This window comes from Neofelis nebulosa, chromosome 9 (assembly GCF_028018385.1).
Source record: "Neofelis nebulosa isolate mNeoNeb1 chromosome 9, mNeoNeb1.pri, whole genome shotgun sequence".
Classification (NCBI taxonomy): Eukaryota; Metazoa; Chordata; class Mammalia; order Carnivora; family Felidae; genus Neofelis; species Neofelis nebulosa.
The window spans coordinates 114,819,879-114,837,420 of NC_080790.1; the positions used below are offsets into that span (position 1 = coordinate 114,819,879).

Below are 17,542 nucleotides of genomic sequence, written 5' to 3' on the forward strand. Positions count from 1 at the left end.
GGGAGTCTAGAGCTGGGAGGGAGGTCCGGGAGGAATCAGATCACAAATCACACTGGAGGAGCCAAAGATGCTGAGATTTGAAAAGGTTAGTGCAGCTTAGAAGTTAGCAACATGAACTTTGGAGTCAGACAGGCCTGGGTCAAGTCCTGGCTGTGCCTTCTGTTAGCTGGGTAGCTCTGGGCAATTGACTTAGCCTTTCTGAGCCTCAGTTTTCTTGCCTGTAAAGTGGGGATGGTTATAGAATAGCAGGCTCTCAAAGTTACTCTTCCTGTTATTGCTACTTCGTGGGCCGAGAATGGAGGCTGTGGGAGGCAGTGATGATGGCTGGGGCTGGGAGGTGGGGCACGAGCGCTAACAGCCTGTCCACCCATCCCGCCGCCCAGCTGACGCGCAAGAACTACATGGTGAAGAACCTGAAGCGGTTCCGGAAGCAGCTGGAGCGCGAGGCAGGGAAGCTGGAGGCAGCCAGGTGCGACTTCTTCCCCAAAACCTTTGAGATGCCATGCGAGTACCACCTGTTCGTAGAAGAGTTCCGCAAAAACCCGGGGATCACCTGGATCATGAAGCCTGTGAGTGCCTGGTGCCCAGTCAGGGGACCAGAGGAAAGGGGCAGTGGGAGGGAGGGCTGCCCAGGCACCAGCAGGGATCCTTCATGGCAGAACCCCTGCCTGGGGTTTCAGCCTTAAGTGCACCATCTGCCTCCCCAGAAGAGCTTTTTTTTTTTTTTTTTTTTTTAAGTTTATTTATTTTTGACAGAGAGAGAGAGTGAGTGGGGGAGGGGCAGAGAGAGGGAGACACAGAATCTGAAGCAGGCTCCGGGCTCTGAGCTGTCAGCACAGAGCCCGATGCGGGGCTCGAACCCACAGACTGCGAGATCATGACCTGAGCCGAAGTCAGACGTTTAACCGACTGAGCCACCCAGGTGCCCCTCTGCCGAAGAGCTTTGTCTCCTCTTTGCAGTGTTTGAACCCAGCAGCTATGACTGCTAGTACACAGTAGGTGCTCAATACATGTTTACTAGGTGGAAAAGTATCCTCAGGACACCAGGGCAGAGAATCCAGAGCCTTGCTGGAGCTCAGGTCCCCACCTCTCTTCCTGACATGAGAGAAAATGGTGGCAGTCAGGCCATGCCAAGCGCTTTGCCTGCATTACCTGATTCTCCAGATGGTCTTTGGGATGAGATATTACCTTACTTTATTTTATTTCATTTTTAAATATGTATTTATTTATTTTGAGAGAGAGAGTGTGTGTGCGCTTGCGTGAGAGCAGGGCGTGGAGGGAGAGGTAGAGAGAGAGAGAGGGAGAGACTCCCAAGCAGGATTGTCGTGGGGCTTGATCTCACAAACCATGAGATCATGACCTGAGCTGAAGTTGAGTCAGACGCTTAACCCGACTGAGCCACCCAGGCGCCCCAATATTACCTTGGTTTATAGATGAGGAGACTGCGACCCATTTATTCAAGCATTCCACAATGTTTACCGAGCGCTGGCTACATGCCAGGCATAGAAGTAGGTGCTAGGGACACAGCCCTCGGCAAATTGGAAGTGGGTCTCTACCTTCCTTGAGTGCAGACGATACAGAAGATACCTGTGTGAGTACGGTTGTTCTAAGTGACACTAGAGAGGAAACAGTAGGAGGTTCCCTGCTGCCCAGCGGGCTTTTCTGAAGGGAGATTGGGCTCCGAGGTCAAATCCCTTAGTTTAAATACTGCCTGTACCACTTCCTTGCTGTGTGACCTCAGACAGGTTACTTAACTTGTCTGTGCCCCAGTTTTCCCATCTGCAAAGTGAGACTGTGTTACCTGTCACATAATGTTGTGGTGTGATTAACACAGGTAGAGCATACCTTAAGCACTCCATAAATGATAGCTGCCATTGTTATTAGTGTTATTAAAAGAATTGTTGACTTTGACTGAAAGTCAAGAAATATTGACCGTGGCCTGAAGGATGCCGAGGAGTCAGCCTGGCGAAGGGCAGAAGTAGGGAAGAGCATTCTGGGAAGAGGGACTGCATGCATGAAAGCCTTGCATCCGGAGGTAGCCAGCCCTTCGGGGATCAAGAAACTGAGTGGAGGGCAGGCGCGGCAGAGCACCTATGAGCCCCTCGATTGTTCCTCGTGCCAGGGCTGGTTTCTCACCACAAAGCCACCATAGCCTTGAATGGTATCATCAAAGCCCCCTAATATTTTCTGGGCTTGGGACCGTGCCAGGCCCCAGGAAGGGAGCTGGGGGGAGGACGTGGGGGGCAGCCCTTCCTCGTGCAGCTGGGGACTAGACCTGGTGTTGGCCGATATGCACATTCAACCAAGAGCACAGCTGCTTGGAGGGGGAATCGACGTGCCAGACAGAAACGACGGATCCTCCCGACTGGGTCCCAGCCAGCGTTGACCCCGGGACCTCCTGCACCTGTCCCCTCCTCTGCAGCCGGAGAAGAAGGGGTTCGTTAGGCACAGGAAGACTACAAGCCACAGGGCGGTCCCAGCTCCCAGCATTAGCCTCTCAGACAAATGGTAATTTGTGCTAATTGGGATGAGCAATTGCATATTAAGTTGATTCCTTTCCCAGCCCACGGCCTTTGTTAGAGGCAGACACAAGACAGCTGTAATTAAGAGGAGGCATCTTGGCTGTGTGCGTGTGTCCTTGCTCCTGAATAGCTGTGGCGCCCTGCCTGGGGTGTGGGGAGCCGGGAGTGGGTGCTCTGAGCTCTAACTCTGTACCCGCCACGCATAAGCCCTGGGCAGGTTCCTCAACCCCTCTAAGTCTGCGTCCTCATCGTCCTCATCCATAAAATGGAATTAATGAGTGCACCTACCTGCCGGGCTTGCGAGAGAATCCAATGCGGTTATACACATTATATAAAGGGTTTGGCACTTAGGTGTCCAGTCACTGACCGCTTTTACGGTTATTTCCAAGACTCCAGGCGACACCTGGAAAGCACGAGGTCGGTGCTTCCAAGCCCAAATGTGCCCACAATCATCAGGCAACCTGGTTAAAGGCAGAGACTGATTCGGCAGGTCTGGGTCGGTCTGAGAGTCTGCCTTGCTAACCAGCTCCCAGGTCAGGCCCTTGCTGCTGGTCCACGGACCACACTTTGAAGAGTGAGACCCTAGCGGAATCATTTTCAAAACTGAGAGTGCATCAGAATTTTCTGGAGAGCTTATTAAAGCCCCCCTCCCATCCCCCAGGGTCTGATTCAGTAGGCCTGATGTGGGGCCAAAGAACTTGCATTTCTAACAATTTCCCAGGTAGAGCAACCAAGGGTTCTCTGGAGCCACAGAACCATGAACCGCTGGGACGGAGTATTCGTTCTGGGATCCTGTTGTTTGGATCCTTCGGGGTGGGGAAAATGTTAAAAAAAAAAAAAAAAATTACTCCAAATTCAGAAAATAGAAAAAATCCCGAATCCCTCCACTCCTCCCACAAGGCCTGTCTCTGTGAGCCAGCTTGTCCTCGTGCACCCACACACAAGAGTTTTCACATAGCTGCCATGGCCGGCGGGTCAGGATAGCCACTGGCCTGCCTTTTCCCTCTGGCATCTCCTCTGCACGGTCGGTGCCCTAGGGCCTGCTGACTCTTCAGCTTCCAACTCCACTCCGGGCAGCAGAGCAGGGGCGATGCGGGGGTGGGCGGGGTGAGTTGGACTCAGAAGGGAGTAAGCAGCATCATCCCCTCCCTGCCATCCGCAGGGACCCCTCTTCCCACGGAGCCTGAGCCCCAGCCCATCTCAGAGTATAAGAACAAGCCCTTGGCTTTGCCATTTAAAAGTCTAACTGATGTAAAAATTGCATCGATCCCAACTTATTTGCCATCGAAACATTCTCCCTTCCTACCAGCTCAGGCCCTCTGGGTGGGCAGGAGGTCGGCAGGATGCCTTGGGCAGCAAATAACAGAAATCACGACTACAGGGAGCCCAAACGAGAGGGCTGGTAAAAATAGTGTTTCACACGGTCACAAAATAGTGTTTTTAAAAGGATAAAATAATTTGGTTATAAAAAGAAGCAACTCTATTGAAAAACAGTTATCAAGCGGTTAGTCTGGGTCCTCTGAGAAACAAATGAACATGCCGGGAGTTTTGCATGTGAGGAATTGGGGGAGGGAGTGGGGGGAGCCTGGACGGCAGTCAGACCCCAGCGAGGGAGAGAGGGAAGGAAGAGAAGCACCTAGAGGCCGGGCAGCAAGGCCTGGGGGAGGCCTCATGCCAGAGGAGGCCCCACTCTCCAGGGAGTGGGCCAGCCTTCAAGGCCCCCTCTGTCCTCTGTCCGTGGCAGGAGCGTCCCCTGCAGGCGGGGCCCCACAAGTGCAGCGTGGATTGCGGTAGTAGAAGCTGGCGGTCAGTCCAGCACCTTCCGCAGTTGGAGACCTGCTAGCATGTTCTCACAACGGCCACACAAACTATTAAATGATCTGTATGCAGTAACAGTAACAATATATGTGCTTTTCATTAACAGTGAGAGTCTAACAGCAGGCCCCATTGTTACCATACTTTCAAAATCATCACAAGCAAAAACAATATTTTGAGACACCTGCAGCAACTCTAATGTGATCTAAAAATAACCGAGATTTCTTCTGAGAGTAAAGTCACAGGCTTGGCTAGTACTACTAGGATTTGTTGTCTGCATTCATAACGGGAAGCAGTGGGAAAATCTGGTTAGGATGAAAAACTTTCTTCTCTTTCGAGTTTACAGACCCCAGGACATTTCCTTTAATGACGAGAGGTCGCTTCCAGGGATGATTCAACATCATAGGGCAGCTCGACATCATCATCGGTTCCCACCCCAGCGGGCTGGCCGCTACTCTTGGTCACAATGTAGCTGCCAAGCTCTAGCTTCACCTCCTCACGCCTCCACTATTGCCACAGGATTGAAGGAACACCCTGGTCTTGTGTGTCCCTTTTGAAGAAGACACAAACTCCCCAGAGGTCACTACAGTAGACTTCCCCTGGCATCCTGCTGGCCCTGCTTGAACCGGTCACATGGTGGGGGCATGGGACCACCGTGGGCATCAGACCCCGCAGAGGGCAGGGCCACCAGGAAGAGGTGATCCAAATGAGGTTCTGTTGGGAGCGCCTGGCTGGCTCAGTTGGTGGAACAGGTAATTCTTGATCTCAGGGTCGTGAATACAATGCCCACGATGGGTGTAGAGCTTACATTAAAAAACAAATACACAAATGGGGTTCTGTTGGCAGAGAAAAAAGGGAATTTTTTTCCCATACTTGGCATTGCTGAGTGGACCACCAACTACATCTGTAACACCCAGTGAATGCCACACAACGAATGCCTCACGAGAAATGATCCCCAGGGGCAGGGCATCGAGGGCCATGAGTGGCCACAGGTGGTACAAAATCTAAATATGGTTCATTCTAACAATCCGTTCATATATATATGTTTTTTTACATTTATTTTTGAGAGACAGAGCACAAGTGGGGGAGGGGCAGAGAGAGAAAGAGACACAGAATCCAAAGCTCCAGGCTCTGAGCAAGCGGTCAGCACAGACTCACAAACCGTGAGATCATGACCTGAGCTGAAGTTGAAGGCTTAACCGACTGAGCCACCCAGGCGCCCCAACAATCCATTCATATTATTTTCCAATTGAAAACATATCTTTTTATAAAAATAATATTTTACTCCCAGATTATCAAGTAAGATTGATAGTCCCAACAGTAGGACCATGTTGACTGTGGGGGTTGGGGGGCGCCTGGGTGGCTCAGTCAGTTAAGCGTCTGACCTTGGCTCAGGTCATGATCTCACGACTTGTGAGTTCGAGCCCCGTGTCCGGCTCTGTGCTGACAGCTCAGAGCCTGGATCCTGCTTCGGATTCTGTGTCTCCTTTTCTCTCTGCCCCTCCCCTACTTGTACTCCATCTCTCTCTGTCTCTCAAAAATAAATAAATGTAAAAAAAAAAAATTAACTCCCTGGGTTTGTCACCTACAGGCTGGGTAACCTTGAACAGAGTGCTTGGCCTTGTTCCTTGGTTTCCTTGGCTGCAAAAGGGGGATAATGTTAATGCCTACATAGAAGATCGTTTGTAAAGCTTTAAGGAGCTCATGGGCATAAGTCTTTGTGCCTGGCACCCAGAAAACATCTGAGAAGTATTGGCTGCCACTGTTAGAAACCATTCCCCTAAAGTCAGTGTGCTGGTCCTATTCCCGCACCCCAAAACTCAGTGGCTTGAAACGAAAATCCTGTCTTATTTATTAACTCGTGCTAGTTTGGGCAGCATTTGACAGGGAAGGCTCGTTACTGTTTGAGCATCTACTGGGACGGCTCCCGTGAGGGCTGCAGGATTCTCTTCCGAGCTGGCTCCCTCACTGGGCTGGCAAGTCAGTGCTGGCTGTTGGCTGGGAGCTCAGCCAGGGTGGAGGGCTGGAAGACTCAGTTGCCCTCCGTATGGACCTCTCCATGTGACCTGAGCTTCCTCACGGCATGGTGGCTAGGTTCCAAGGGCAACCATCCCCAAAGAGAAAGCTGTGTGGAAGCTGTGTTGCCTTGGAGGACCCAGCACTGGAATCCACACAATGTCACTTCTGCCATATGCAATTAGTAGAGACAGTCCCAAATGCTGGCCCAGATTCGGGGCGGGACATTGAATTTACCTCTTGATGGAGAGTGGAGGTAGCAAGGTTCTGGGAAAACATATGGGAGTGGAAATATTTTTGTGATTGTTTTTGGAAACTACAGTCTGCTGGAGCTAGGGAGCAGGTTGTGGTTTCCAGCCTAAACAACCCTGATAGATCACCAAGCAGGAAGTTTACTTTTCACCCTGAGGATTATTCCCTTAGGAGGGCATCTCCTGGAACAGACGTGTTTGCCAACATACGAGCAATGCTTCAAACAATAAAGGCATTTTATCCCGCATATAACAAGAAAGCCAGAGGTAGGAAGTTCCATGTTTGGGGGATGTGCTCAGTGGTGCTGTGAAAAGACCACATTCCTTATCTTTCTTCTCTGTCATCACTCTGCATCCTCAGTGTATTGGCTTTCCTCCATCAGACTCGTCACCTCATTGGTGACGGTTATAGTCCTCACCTCCCCAGAGTGTAGCATTCAAAGGAAGGAAAGGAGGCAAACATGTCTTTCTCTCTCTCTCTCCCTCCCTTCCTCTCTTGCTCCCTCCCTCTCTTTCTCCTCTTCCTCAACCCCAATGTATTTTTTTAAATGCTTGTTTATTTACTTTGAGAGGGAAGGAGGGGCAGAGAGTGCGAGAGAGAATCCCAAGCAGGCTCCGCTCTATCAGCAGAGCCTGATGCAGGGCTCGATCTCGCGAACCATGAGATCATGACCTGAGCTGAAATCAAGAGTCAGACACTTAACCAACTGAGCCACCCAGGTGCCCACCCCAATATTGTTAACAAGGAAAAAAAAAATCGTTCTCAGAAGCCCCAAGGCCCCAAGCCGATGTCTCTTTGGGCCTCATTGACCAAAACTAGTTGCATGGTTCCCATGAGCTGCATGGGAGGCTGACCACACAGGTATCTGCTCTTTCCAGCCTCCGTGTGAGAGCTGGGCTCTGCCGGCCGGAAAGAAGGAAGGGGAATGGCTACAGGGAAGGTGGGGGTGGGGGGTCCTAGACCCAAAGGCAGGAGTCTTTAAAAAAGCTTCTTAATTGAAGTTTAGTAAACAGAATACGCCCCAGTCACAGAGGCACAGCTTGGTCAATTTCACGAGGCGAGCACACTTGAGTAACGAGCACCCAGACTGCAAACAGGGCATTGCCAGCCCCTCAGCAGCTCCCCTCCGACCCTCTCCCACTCACTACCCCTCGGGTCCCTAACAGCATGGATTCATTTGTCTGCTTTCGTACTTTGTGTAATTGGAATCACGTCTCCCTCAACATCGTGTTCAGGCGACTCATCCACACTGACGCGGGTCGGTGCATTGTTCATCATCGTTGTCGACACGATTCCGTTGAGTGCGTACTTGTCCATTTGGGAGTTTCAAGGTTGGAGCTATTGTGAATCGTGTGCTACACGTCCTGTACATGTCCACGGGTGCCCGGGTTTCTGCCGAGCAGGTGCCCAGGAGAGGAGTTTCTGGGTCAGAGCAGATGCCTATGTCCAGCTTTGGTGCACGCCCACCAGCAGTTGTGAGTTCCGGTTTCTCCACAGCCTCGCCAACACTTGCTGTTGTCGGTCTTTAGTTTTACCCACTCTCAGGGAGTATAGGGTGGCATCCTCTTGGGGTGTTCATTTGCATTTCCTTGAGGCTAATCAAGTTGAGTGACTTTTTCACTGTTTACGTTGGGTCATCTTTTGTGAGGTGAATGTAAGTCTTGTGGGTAGCTGGGAACTGTGGGAAGCCCTTTATGCACACTGTTGCTCTCCCAAATAGCTGTGCGCATGTGGCTTCCCCTGAAACGCTACCAGTACTCCCAGGTCTTGCGGGCACCCCATCTTCTGGGCGTACACAACCCCGAAACAGGCACACAGCACAGCAGGCAGAGCGGGGGCTGAGTTTCAGCTCCCACTGGCCCCATGACGGGGAGCCCTTGTGCAGTGGACAGCCTGCCCATCCATGCCCGACAGCCCTGCCTGCCCCTGCATTGTGCAGAGAACATCACATTAACCAACTTGGCCCTGCTCCGAGAAGAACAGAGGGAAATGAGAGTTTGCATTACCTGGGTGCCTTAATGCCAGAGAAAAGACGCCTCGAGGGGATCTGCTCACTGGCTGCAGATTACCCAAAGGGCTGCTCTGGGGCCCAGGGATCAGATTTGTTTTAGGAAGCCCTACAGGCCAGAGCCAGGCTGGCAAATTTTTAGCTCAACACAGGTTAGGCTGTGAAAGCTCCATGAGGTCTGGGTCACGGCTATAGCATAATGCCCAGCACACAGTAGTCACCTAATGTATACCTTTGGGATGACTGCTTCATAGAGCGATCCCGCAACAAATGAGCTGCATCGGGAGGTAGGGGGAGGGTGGCGAGCTCCCTGGCAGGTGACCATCACAGAGGGATTTCTCAGGGGGGAATAATGCCTTTGGTGCTGACTGCTCTGCATGATATTAAAGATCTTTCCAGCCCCTAGACTCTGTGAAGCCATGAATTATCCATGCTGGGATTCAGTAAAGGCAGACTGATCAGTATTAGCTGAAGCAAAACCTAATTAGGGAGGCAAATTGATTTCCAAAAAAAGAATTGGATGATGTGTTCCCAAGACTGTTAGAAATGGTTTTTTAATTGTCTGTTGTTTTGTATTATTCATGCCATTGTATGCCTTTGTGAGCGAAGTCGGCTTCTCTCTTTCCTCCCCCCTTGCCTCCCTCCCACCGGCCAGCCAGGCTTAGTGCCTTCTCAGTAGCTGGCCCCATGGGGCTGGGCTGGGCCATTCCTCTGGGGAGGGCTGGAAGCCCATGGGAGAGATAGAGACAGAGAAATGGTGGGGAGGTGCCCCAGGCACAGGGGCCAACAAGGAACCACATAGAGCTGAGAGCAGACCTTTCTGCACTCACCCCCACCCCAGGTAGCCCGGTCGCAGGGAAAGGGCATTTTCCTCTTCCGGAGGCTGAAGGACATCATGGACTGGAGGAAGGTAAGCTTACCCCTCCCCCTTGCTCCGGAAATCTCCCTCTGCCCTTGCTGCCACGAGGGGCCCCTCCTTCCTTCCTCCAAAGCTTGAAGGGCTGGCAGCGAAGCTCTGTCCCTGGGAACGGAGTCTCTGAAGCCAGATTGCCTGGGCTCAAATCTTGATTTTGCCCTTTAAAAGCTGTGTGACCCTGGGCAAGATGCTTCTTCTCCTCTCTGTGCCCAAGTAAATGGGGGAGAGTAGTAACAGTGGCTGCTGAGGATGAGTTACTCTGCCTAAAACCTGAGAACGTGGCCTCTGTACCTGGGCCTCCTGCTCACCTGATTGGGGAGAGCTTGGCTGACTCTTCCTCCAAGTCCCAGGCCGAGCCTGAGGTAGCTCCCTCCCTCCCTCCCCATGACCCATCCGTATCCCAGGATCCGGCGTAGTAGGAATCCCGCTTCCAATCCTGCCCCTGCCACTCAGCAGCTGTGTGATCTTGGGAAAATTGCTAACCCCCTCTGAACTTTAGAGATGATAATGCTGCTACACAACCAGCACCTGCTGGATGAGCAGGTGCTCAGTAAGTGAATTGCCTCCCTCCTCTGTGTGTCTGATTCCTTCCCATCAGGGCACCGCTGGGAAGAAGCTCACCAGCTCAGAGGCCCAGCCAGCCCGGAGCGCTGTCAATCCACCCGGAGGCCATGTGAGTACAGGTGCCAGGTGGCCCGGGGCCCAGGAAGGGAAGGCCTGGTTGCCTCTGTCTTGAAGCAGCTTGGCGGTGGAGGGGGAGGGGGCCGGGGGAGGACAGCCGGTGTAGAAAATTCTGCCCTGGGGGCGAGAGACCCTGAGTTCCAGTGGCTCCCTGCCACCAGGCCCTTGTGTGACCTCACCAAGTATGCGCCACTCGCCTTTGGGCCTCAGTTTTGTCACATGGTTACCGTGAAGGGGACAGCGGCTGAGAAGGGGCTTTGCAGGCCATGAGGTGCTGTGCAGGTGGGAGACAGAGCCTCGGTGGGCTGGCCAGGAAAGGATTCGCAGGCAGAGAAGGGAGAGGAAAGTCCCCGGGCACCTGCGTGGCCCTCCAGGCAGCACGGACCGATGGAATTTTCTACAGAGGCGGAACGGTGTATGCCTGTGCTCTCCAGTACCGTGACCACTAGCTACGTGCTGACGCTGAGCACCTGAAATGAAGCCGGTGTCCCTCAAGGACTGGATTTTAAATTTCTTTTTGTTCTTGTATCTACATGACATTTACCATCTTAACGACGTTTAAGCATATAATTTAGGGGCACTAAGTGTATTCACATCATTGTGCAACCACCACCACCGTCCACCTCCAGAACTCTCGTCCGCTTCCAGAACTCTGTCCCCATGAAACACTAACTCCCTGTTTCCCAGCAGCCCCCCCAACCCAGCCCCTGGCAACCACTCTTCTACTTCCTGTCTCCGTGGATCTGACTCCTCCAGGGACCTCGTCGAAATGGACTCCTAACAGTGTTTGTCCTTTTGTATCTGGCTTATTTCACTTAGCGTAATGGCTTCAAGGTTCATCCACGTGCTAGCGTTTAAATTCACTTATCTTTAAGCAGTTTAAATGTAAATAGACAGCACAGGTCTAGAGGTTAAACGCGGAAGCTCTGGGCCCAGCCCGCGTGTGGGTCCACATCCCGGCTGTGCCACGGAGCAGCTGTGTGACCTTGGGCAAGTCGCTTCCCCTCTCTGTGCTTCAGTTTGCTCATCTGTAAAATGGGGGATAACGTTTGTCCTTCCCTGATAGGGTTGATTTAAAGACCAAACGAGGAGAGTGTCTAGCACGATGCCTCCTGCACAGGAAATGGTCCGTAGATGTTAATAATACTTATTGTTACAACCAGGACGCAAGAAGTTCTGATGACCAGAAGGATGAAATCCCCGTGGAGAACTACGTAGCTCAGCGCTATATCGAAAACCCCTACCTGATAGGAGGTGAGATGGCGGTCTCTGCCCAGAACAGAGGGCCACTTGGCTCCTCTCACCACTTCGGGCAACATCCTCCCTCCCCTCCCCCAGTGACCCCATCCTCTCTCGTGGCTTTCAACACCCCCAGATGCCAGTGACCTCCCAGCTTTCTGTCTCCAGCCAGGACCTCACCCCGGCAGCCCGGATCCTGATGTCCCACCGACCCTTGGGCACCTCCCGGCAGCTCACACCCAACATGCCTAAGATTCAACCCTCGCCCTCCCCCTGCCATATGGCTCCTTCCCCAGCCTCCCCGTCGGGATACAGCCCCTCCAGCCCCTGGTTGCTAAGCCAGAGGTCGGAGACCATTGTGGGTGTGTTTCTCTCTCTTCCCCTCCCACGTCTGACCTCCCATCAAGCTCCCACGCAGCTCTTGAATCCATCTGACCCCCTCCATCCTGGTTCTGGCCACTGTCCCCTCCCATCCTCACTGATGCCCACTGCTACTCTGGTCCCCTATGCTCCGCTCCAGCACAGTACCCAGGGGGACAAGATCCCCTCAGTGGCTTCCCATGGTTGCTAAAACAGAATCCAAACATTGCACGTGAGCTGGCCCCTGCTGACCTCAGTGACCTCGTCTCCTTCCACTCTGCCCTTGGACCGAGCCCTTTGCTCAGGCAGTCCCTCCTGCCCCAAGGCCCGGCCCCTCCAGGCTGGGGGGCACCTCTCTTCCTCTAGGCCACCACTTCTCCACGAAGCCTTCCTTGATCCCCTGTCTCCAGCCTTTCCCCCACATTAACCACCTCCTCTCCTCGTTACCTTCTCCTTGTACCTCTTGTGCTTTTGTTGGCATTCACCTCTGCCTGTCCACTGCTCTAACCCCCAAACCTACCATGCTGCCTGGCACACGGTCAGTATTTGTTGCATGAATTCTTTCCTTGCCTGACAGGCCGCAAGTTTGACCTGCGCGTCTACGTGCTGGTGATGTCGGTGAGTAGCTAACATGGGGCCCTCCTCCAGCAGCAGGTAAGGAAGAGCTGGGCCAGGAGACAGGGGGCAGAAGCCATTCTGGGGGGTGCCTATGTGAGCCTGCCTGGGAGAGCCCAGGGGGCGTCTGAGGGTAAGGCGGGGGCACGGAAACAGATCCCATTTCTGCCATCTCAGAGACCCGAGTCTGGATTTGCCGTCCGCCTGTCCTTTATTCACTCCGCCATTCCTGGTAACCGCAGCTGACCTTTACCGAGCACCTCCTAAGTACCAAACCCCGGTATTCAGCAGGTTTTACTACGTTTGGTCCTCCTAATGACCGGGGAGGCGGGTTCTATTATTATCCTCATGTTACAGATGAGGAAACAGAATCAGAGGGGGTTGAGTGGCTTACCCAAGGTCACGCACAGGTGACAGACAGACCTGGGCTCCCAATCCAGGCGGCCTAGTGCCAGAGTCTACTCTCAGACAAGGAGCTGCCATACCGCCTCTCCCCACCCATTCGTTCAGCAACCGTTCAAACCTTCGTGAGGTGCTCCTCAATGTGGGACATGAGGACATAGGGGCGTGGGAGGCGGGCTCAGCCCCTGGGCTCCTGGAGCTGAGCGTCTGGTGGGGAACGTGGACACACCCGGAAGGGTGTCGCGCGTGGTAGCGGAGCAGGGAAGAGTCTCGTTCATTCGGTTCCCTTCTGCGTCTTCTCCCTGCCCCTGACACCAGGGAGGGAGGGGGTGGAATCAGAGGAGGCTGTTTGGACGGATTCTTGAGGGGTGATGTGAGAAGGTAGGAAGGAAGGGCACTCCAGGTGGAAGAAACAGCGAGTGCAAAAGCTAGGAGGGGCAGATTGCTCGTATTCGCCCCCCTCCCCTTCCTCTCCCTCCTTTTCCTCCTTGACACAGTACATCCCGCTGCGGGCCTGGCTGTACCGGGACGGCTTCGCCCGATTCTCCAACACCCGCTTCACACTGAGCAGCATCGATGACCAGTGTATCCTCGGATCCCGTCTGCCCAGCCCCCTTGCGCCCTGCCCCTCCCCATCCCCCCAGCTGGTCAGGGAGAGCTTCTTCATTCCACCGAGTCCCAAGCTGCGGTCTCGGCACAGGAGATACAGCAGTGGACAAGACAGGCCTGGTCCCTCCCTCTGGGAGCTGACAGTCTTGTGGGGGTGGGGGAGCCCCCGGTGATCCCAGGGGAGCAGCCCCACTCTGCTCAGAGCAGCTCACCCCAAACTTCTCTGCTCGCTCCACACTGACTCACATTCACAGGATGGGAGAGCTCGAGCTCCTTTGGAGAATGTTTGCATCCTTCCGTGTGCCTAGACATTGGCTCACTCATTCACTCAAACACAATGCCCTCTTCACCCACCAAACTGGCAGAGACCAAAAACATGATCACACACTATGCTGGGGAGGCTGGGGGAATACGTGTGTCGCTGGTGGCATGTAAGTGGGTACAACCACTCCAGAGGCAATCTGGCAAATGTCTATAAAAGACAAAAAGCACATACCCTCTGACCCAGCAAATTCCCTTCTGAGAATTTACCCGACATGTACACTCACAATATAGGAAAAGAGAGGTTTAAAGGCAATGCACTGCTCAGCCTTGTTTGTGAGAGAGAGAGAGAAAAAAAAAAGGAAATAAACCGCTCATTTACATGATGGAATACTATGCAGCTGTTAAAAAGGAATGGGGCCGTGCTTTATGTACAGATATGAAATAATCCCTGTGACGTATTGTTAATTGGAAAAGAACAAAGTATAGAACTCTGAAAAGTATGCTTCCATTCACATTACAAATTATATCTCTGTATATGTTTGTATCCCTGTGCAGACATCTCTAGAAGGAAGTATAAGAAATTGGGAACGGAAGTTGCCTTTGGGATGAGAACTGGGCGGGTGGGAACAGGGGTGGGGAGGAGATAGTTCCTCAGGCACATTTTGATGCCTTTTGACTTTTGAACCACGTGAATGTATTATCTGGTTAGAATACTGACATCAAAAATAATGTTTCTCAGATTTTTAGATGTGGGGCGCCTGGGTGGCTCAGTCGGTTAAGCGTCCAACTTCGGCTCAGGTTATGGTCTCACGGTTCATGGGTTCGAGCCCTGCTTCGAGCTCTGTGCTGACAGCTCAGAGCCTGGAGCCTGCTTCGGATTCTGTGTCTTCCTCTCTCTCTGACCTTCCCGACTCATGCTCTGTCTCTCCAAAATAAATAAACATAAGATTTTTAGACATGAGCATCAGAAGCAAAGAGGCCGGTAATCCAGAAATGGAGAGATGATGAATCAGCAGGACTGGATTACCTGCCTGTGGGGGAGAAGGCTATGGAAGGTGCTGCTGCTGCTGCTGCTGCTGCTTGGACAACACAGCTAATGCTTCCAGCCAGTTCCACCCCCTGCCTTAATTTTGTCTCTCGATTATGTGTCTGTCCTGAGCTCATGCACATGCGTCGCCTGCGTGTTAGAATGGGAGTTGGCCCTGCTGAGTATTTCCAACAATTTCCCCCCGCCCCCCGCTATTTTTCCAAGTCCAGCATTTTTTAAATTTTTTATTAAAAAAAATTTTTTTTAACGTTTATTTATTATTGAGAGACAGAGAGAGACAGAGCATGAGCAGGGGAGGGGCAGACAGAGGGGGAGACGCAGAATCCGAAGCAGGCTCCAGGCTCTGAGCTGTCAGCACAGAGCCTGACACGGGGCTCGAACTCATGAACCGTGAGATCATGACCTGAGCCGAAGTTGGACGCTTAACCGACTGAGCCACCCAGATGCCCCAACTCTAGCATTTTTAGTATGTTTGTTTAATTATGTAATTCTAGCAAGCATTTAACATATGCAAGTCATCATTCATTGCAGTTTTATCTTTTGGCCACCATGTGTTTTGTTAAAATTAAATGACACGCGTAAAACCCTTAGGACAGTGCCCGGCACAAAGTGAGCGTTCAGCACACGTTAGTGGTCCCCTGTTCCCTACTTAAAAGTGCTTGTATATCTCGGGTCATGGCGCCTTATTAAACAGACCCTGGCCTTTCCCAGGACTAGTTTCTAGTGAACAAGCCTTTGCTGTTTTCACAGTGAGTCAATACACATGATGTTCCACAACTTCCTTTAATTGTTTTTAATTTTCAAACGTTGAAATATTTAAAATATGTACAAAAATGCAGAAAAAAGACTATAAGAGAAATCCAGGCATCCACCACCCAGATTTAGCAGATATTAATATTTTGCTGTATGTGTTTCGTATATGACACACCAACTTTTAAAATAATAAAGCAGGGGAGCCTGGGTGGCTCAGTCAGTTAAGCGTCCGACTTCAGCTCAGGTCACGATCTCGCAGTCCGTGAGTTCGAGCCCCGCGTCGGGCTCTGGGCTGATGGCTCAGAGCCTGGAGCCTGCTTCCGATTCTGTGTCTCCCTCTCTCTCTGCCCCTCCCCCGTTCATGCTCTGTCTCTTTCTGTCTCAAAAATAAATAAACGTTAAAAAAAATTAAAAAAATAATAATAATAAAACAACTTTGGATCATAAAGTTCATAAAGATCATAAATAAGACATATTTTAACCTGACCTTAAATATACAGATTTACATTTTTTAAATGTTTTTTTCTTTAATTTTTTTAATTTACATCCAAGTTAGTTAGCATATAGTGCAACAATGATTTCAGGAGTAGATTCCTTAGTGCCCCTTACCCATTTAGCCCACCCCCGTCCCACAACCCCTCCAGTAACCCTCTGTTCTCCATATTTAAGAGTTAGAGATTTATATTTTTATATATAGTTCACATACAGTTATTCAAATATATATGCATGTATGTGCACACACAAAATATAAAAATAATGACCTCAGCACTGTAACAATAAATAGAAACAAGTTAAAACACCCTTGAAGGATGGCAAAATGAACGATAAAACATCTATATGCTATTGTACAGCTGTTATAATGAGGCCAATTAAAATATCATGGAAAGGTATCTAAGACAGACTATTAAAATGAAAAACAACATACAGGTATAGACCTGGTGTGTTTATAATCCTAGTTTTGCTTTTTTTTTTTTTTTTTTTAAACGTTTATTTATTTTTGAGACAGAGAGAGACAGAGCATGAACAGGGGACGGGCAGAGAGAGAGGGAGACACAGAATCTGAAACAGGCTCCAGGCTCCGAGCTGTCAGCACAGAGCCCGACGCGGGGCTCGAACTCACGGACCGTGAGATCATGACCTGAGCTGAAGTCGGACGCTTAACCGACCAAGCCACCCAGGCGCCCCAATCCTAGTTTTGCTTTTAAGGAAATATGTTTCTATTCAGAAGAAAGTCAGAAAGGATGTTCACTAATTTATAAACTCTGAACACCAAGGGGGATTAGAATCAGGCCAGGAACGTTTATTTTCACCTTTACACGTTTTCCTATATTATGAATTGTTTTTACAACCTTTATGTATTACTTTAATAATAAAAATAATAAAACACTTAAAGAGTATAGCTTTCACAATATAAGTAGTAGAGCCGTTTAAAGGCAAATCAGAAAATTCAGAAAATGTACAAAAAGGAAAAACAGAAAAGAAAAGAAACCTTCTGTGTTCTTATTTTCTAGAGACAATTACTTACCCTGACGTATTTTCTCCCAGGTTCGTTTGTACAGTTTGTTGTTGTTGTATTTTATAAAGGAGTGATCTCAACTGTATAAACATAACTTTTTTTCACTACACATATCAGTATTTTCCTTGTAGACATTTTTTATTAGTTATAAAGTATCCCACCGAGTAGACTTATTGGTTTATTAATCTTCCACCCTGCAGGCATTTAGAAAGTATTCTGCTTCCTCCAATTATGACACACAATGCTGGGAAGAAACATATTTTTCATAAATCTTTTACCATATTTAATTTTTCCTTCAGACGACATTGCAGAGGTGTAAATACTGGGTCAAGGGTATATGGGCCAGATTGTTTTACAGAAGGTTCTTTTGTATTTTTATTACCCTTCCATTGACAGGGCCATTTTATCCCAGCTCTCCCTGCTGAAGACAATCATTTGATTTTATTTTTTCAAACAGTTTGGAACTTAAAAAAAAAACTTTATTTAGAGCGCGTATCAGCGGGGGAAGGGCAGTGAGAGAGAGGGA

General features: G+C 50.6%; 1 protein-coding gene across 3 annotated transcripts in view; it reads left to right on the top strand.

The window, feature by feature from the left end:
• Positions 1-17,542, top strand: part of TTLL9 (tubulin tyrosine ligase like 9) — a 43,010-nt gene that overhangs the window by 12,474 nt on the left and 12,994 nt on the right. For all 3 annotated transcript variants that reach the window (XM_058685226.1, XM_058685227.1, XM_058685228.1), the window contains 6 exons: positions 384-569; positions 9,455-9,523; positions 10,128-10,202; positions 11,374-11,464; positions 12,387-12,427; positions 13,324-13,411. In XM_058685226.1, the coding sequence (XP_058541209.1) occupies positions 384-569; positions 9,455-9,523; positions 10,128-10,202; positions 11,374-11,464; positions 12,387-12,427; positions 13,324-13,411 (550 nt within the window). The remainder of the gene's footprint in view (positions 1-383; positions 570-9,454; positions 9,524-10,127; positions 10,203-11,373; positions 11,465-12,386; positions 12,428-13,323; positions 13,412-17,542) is intronic.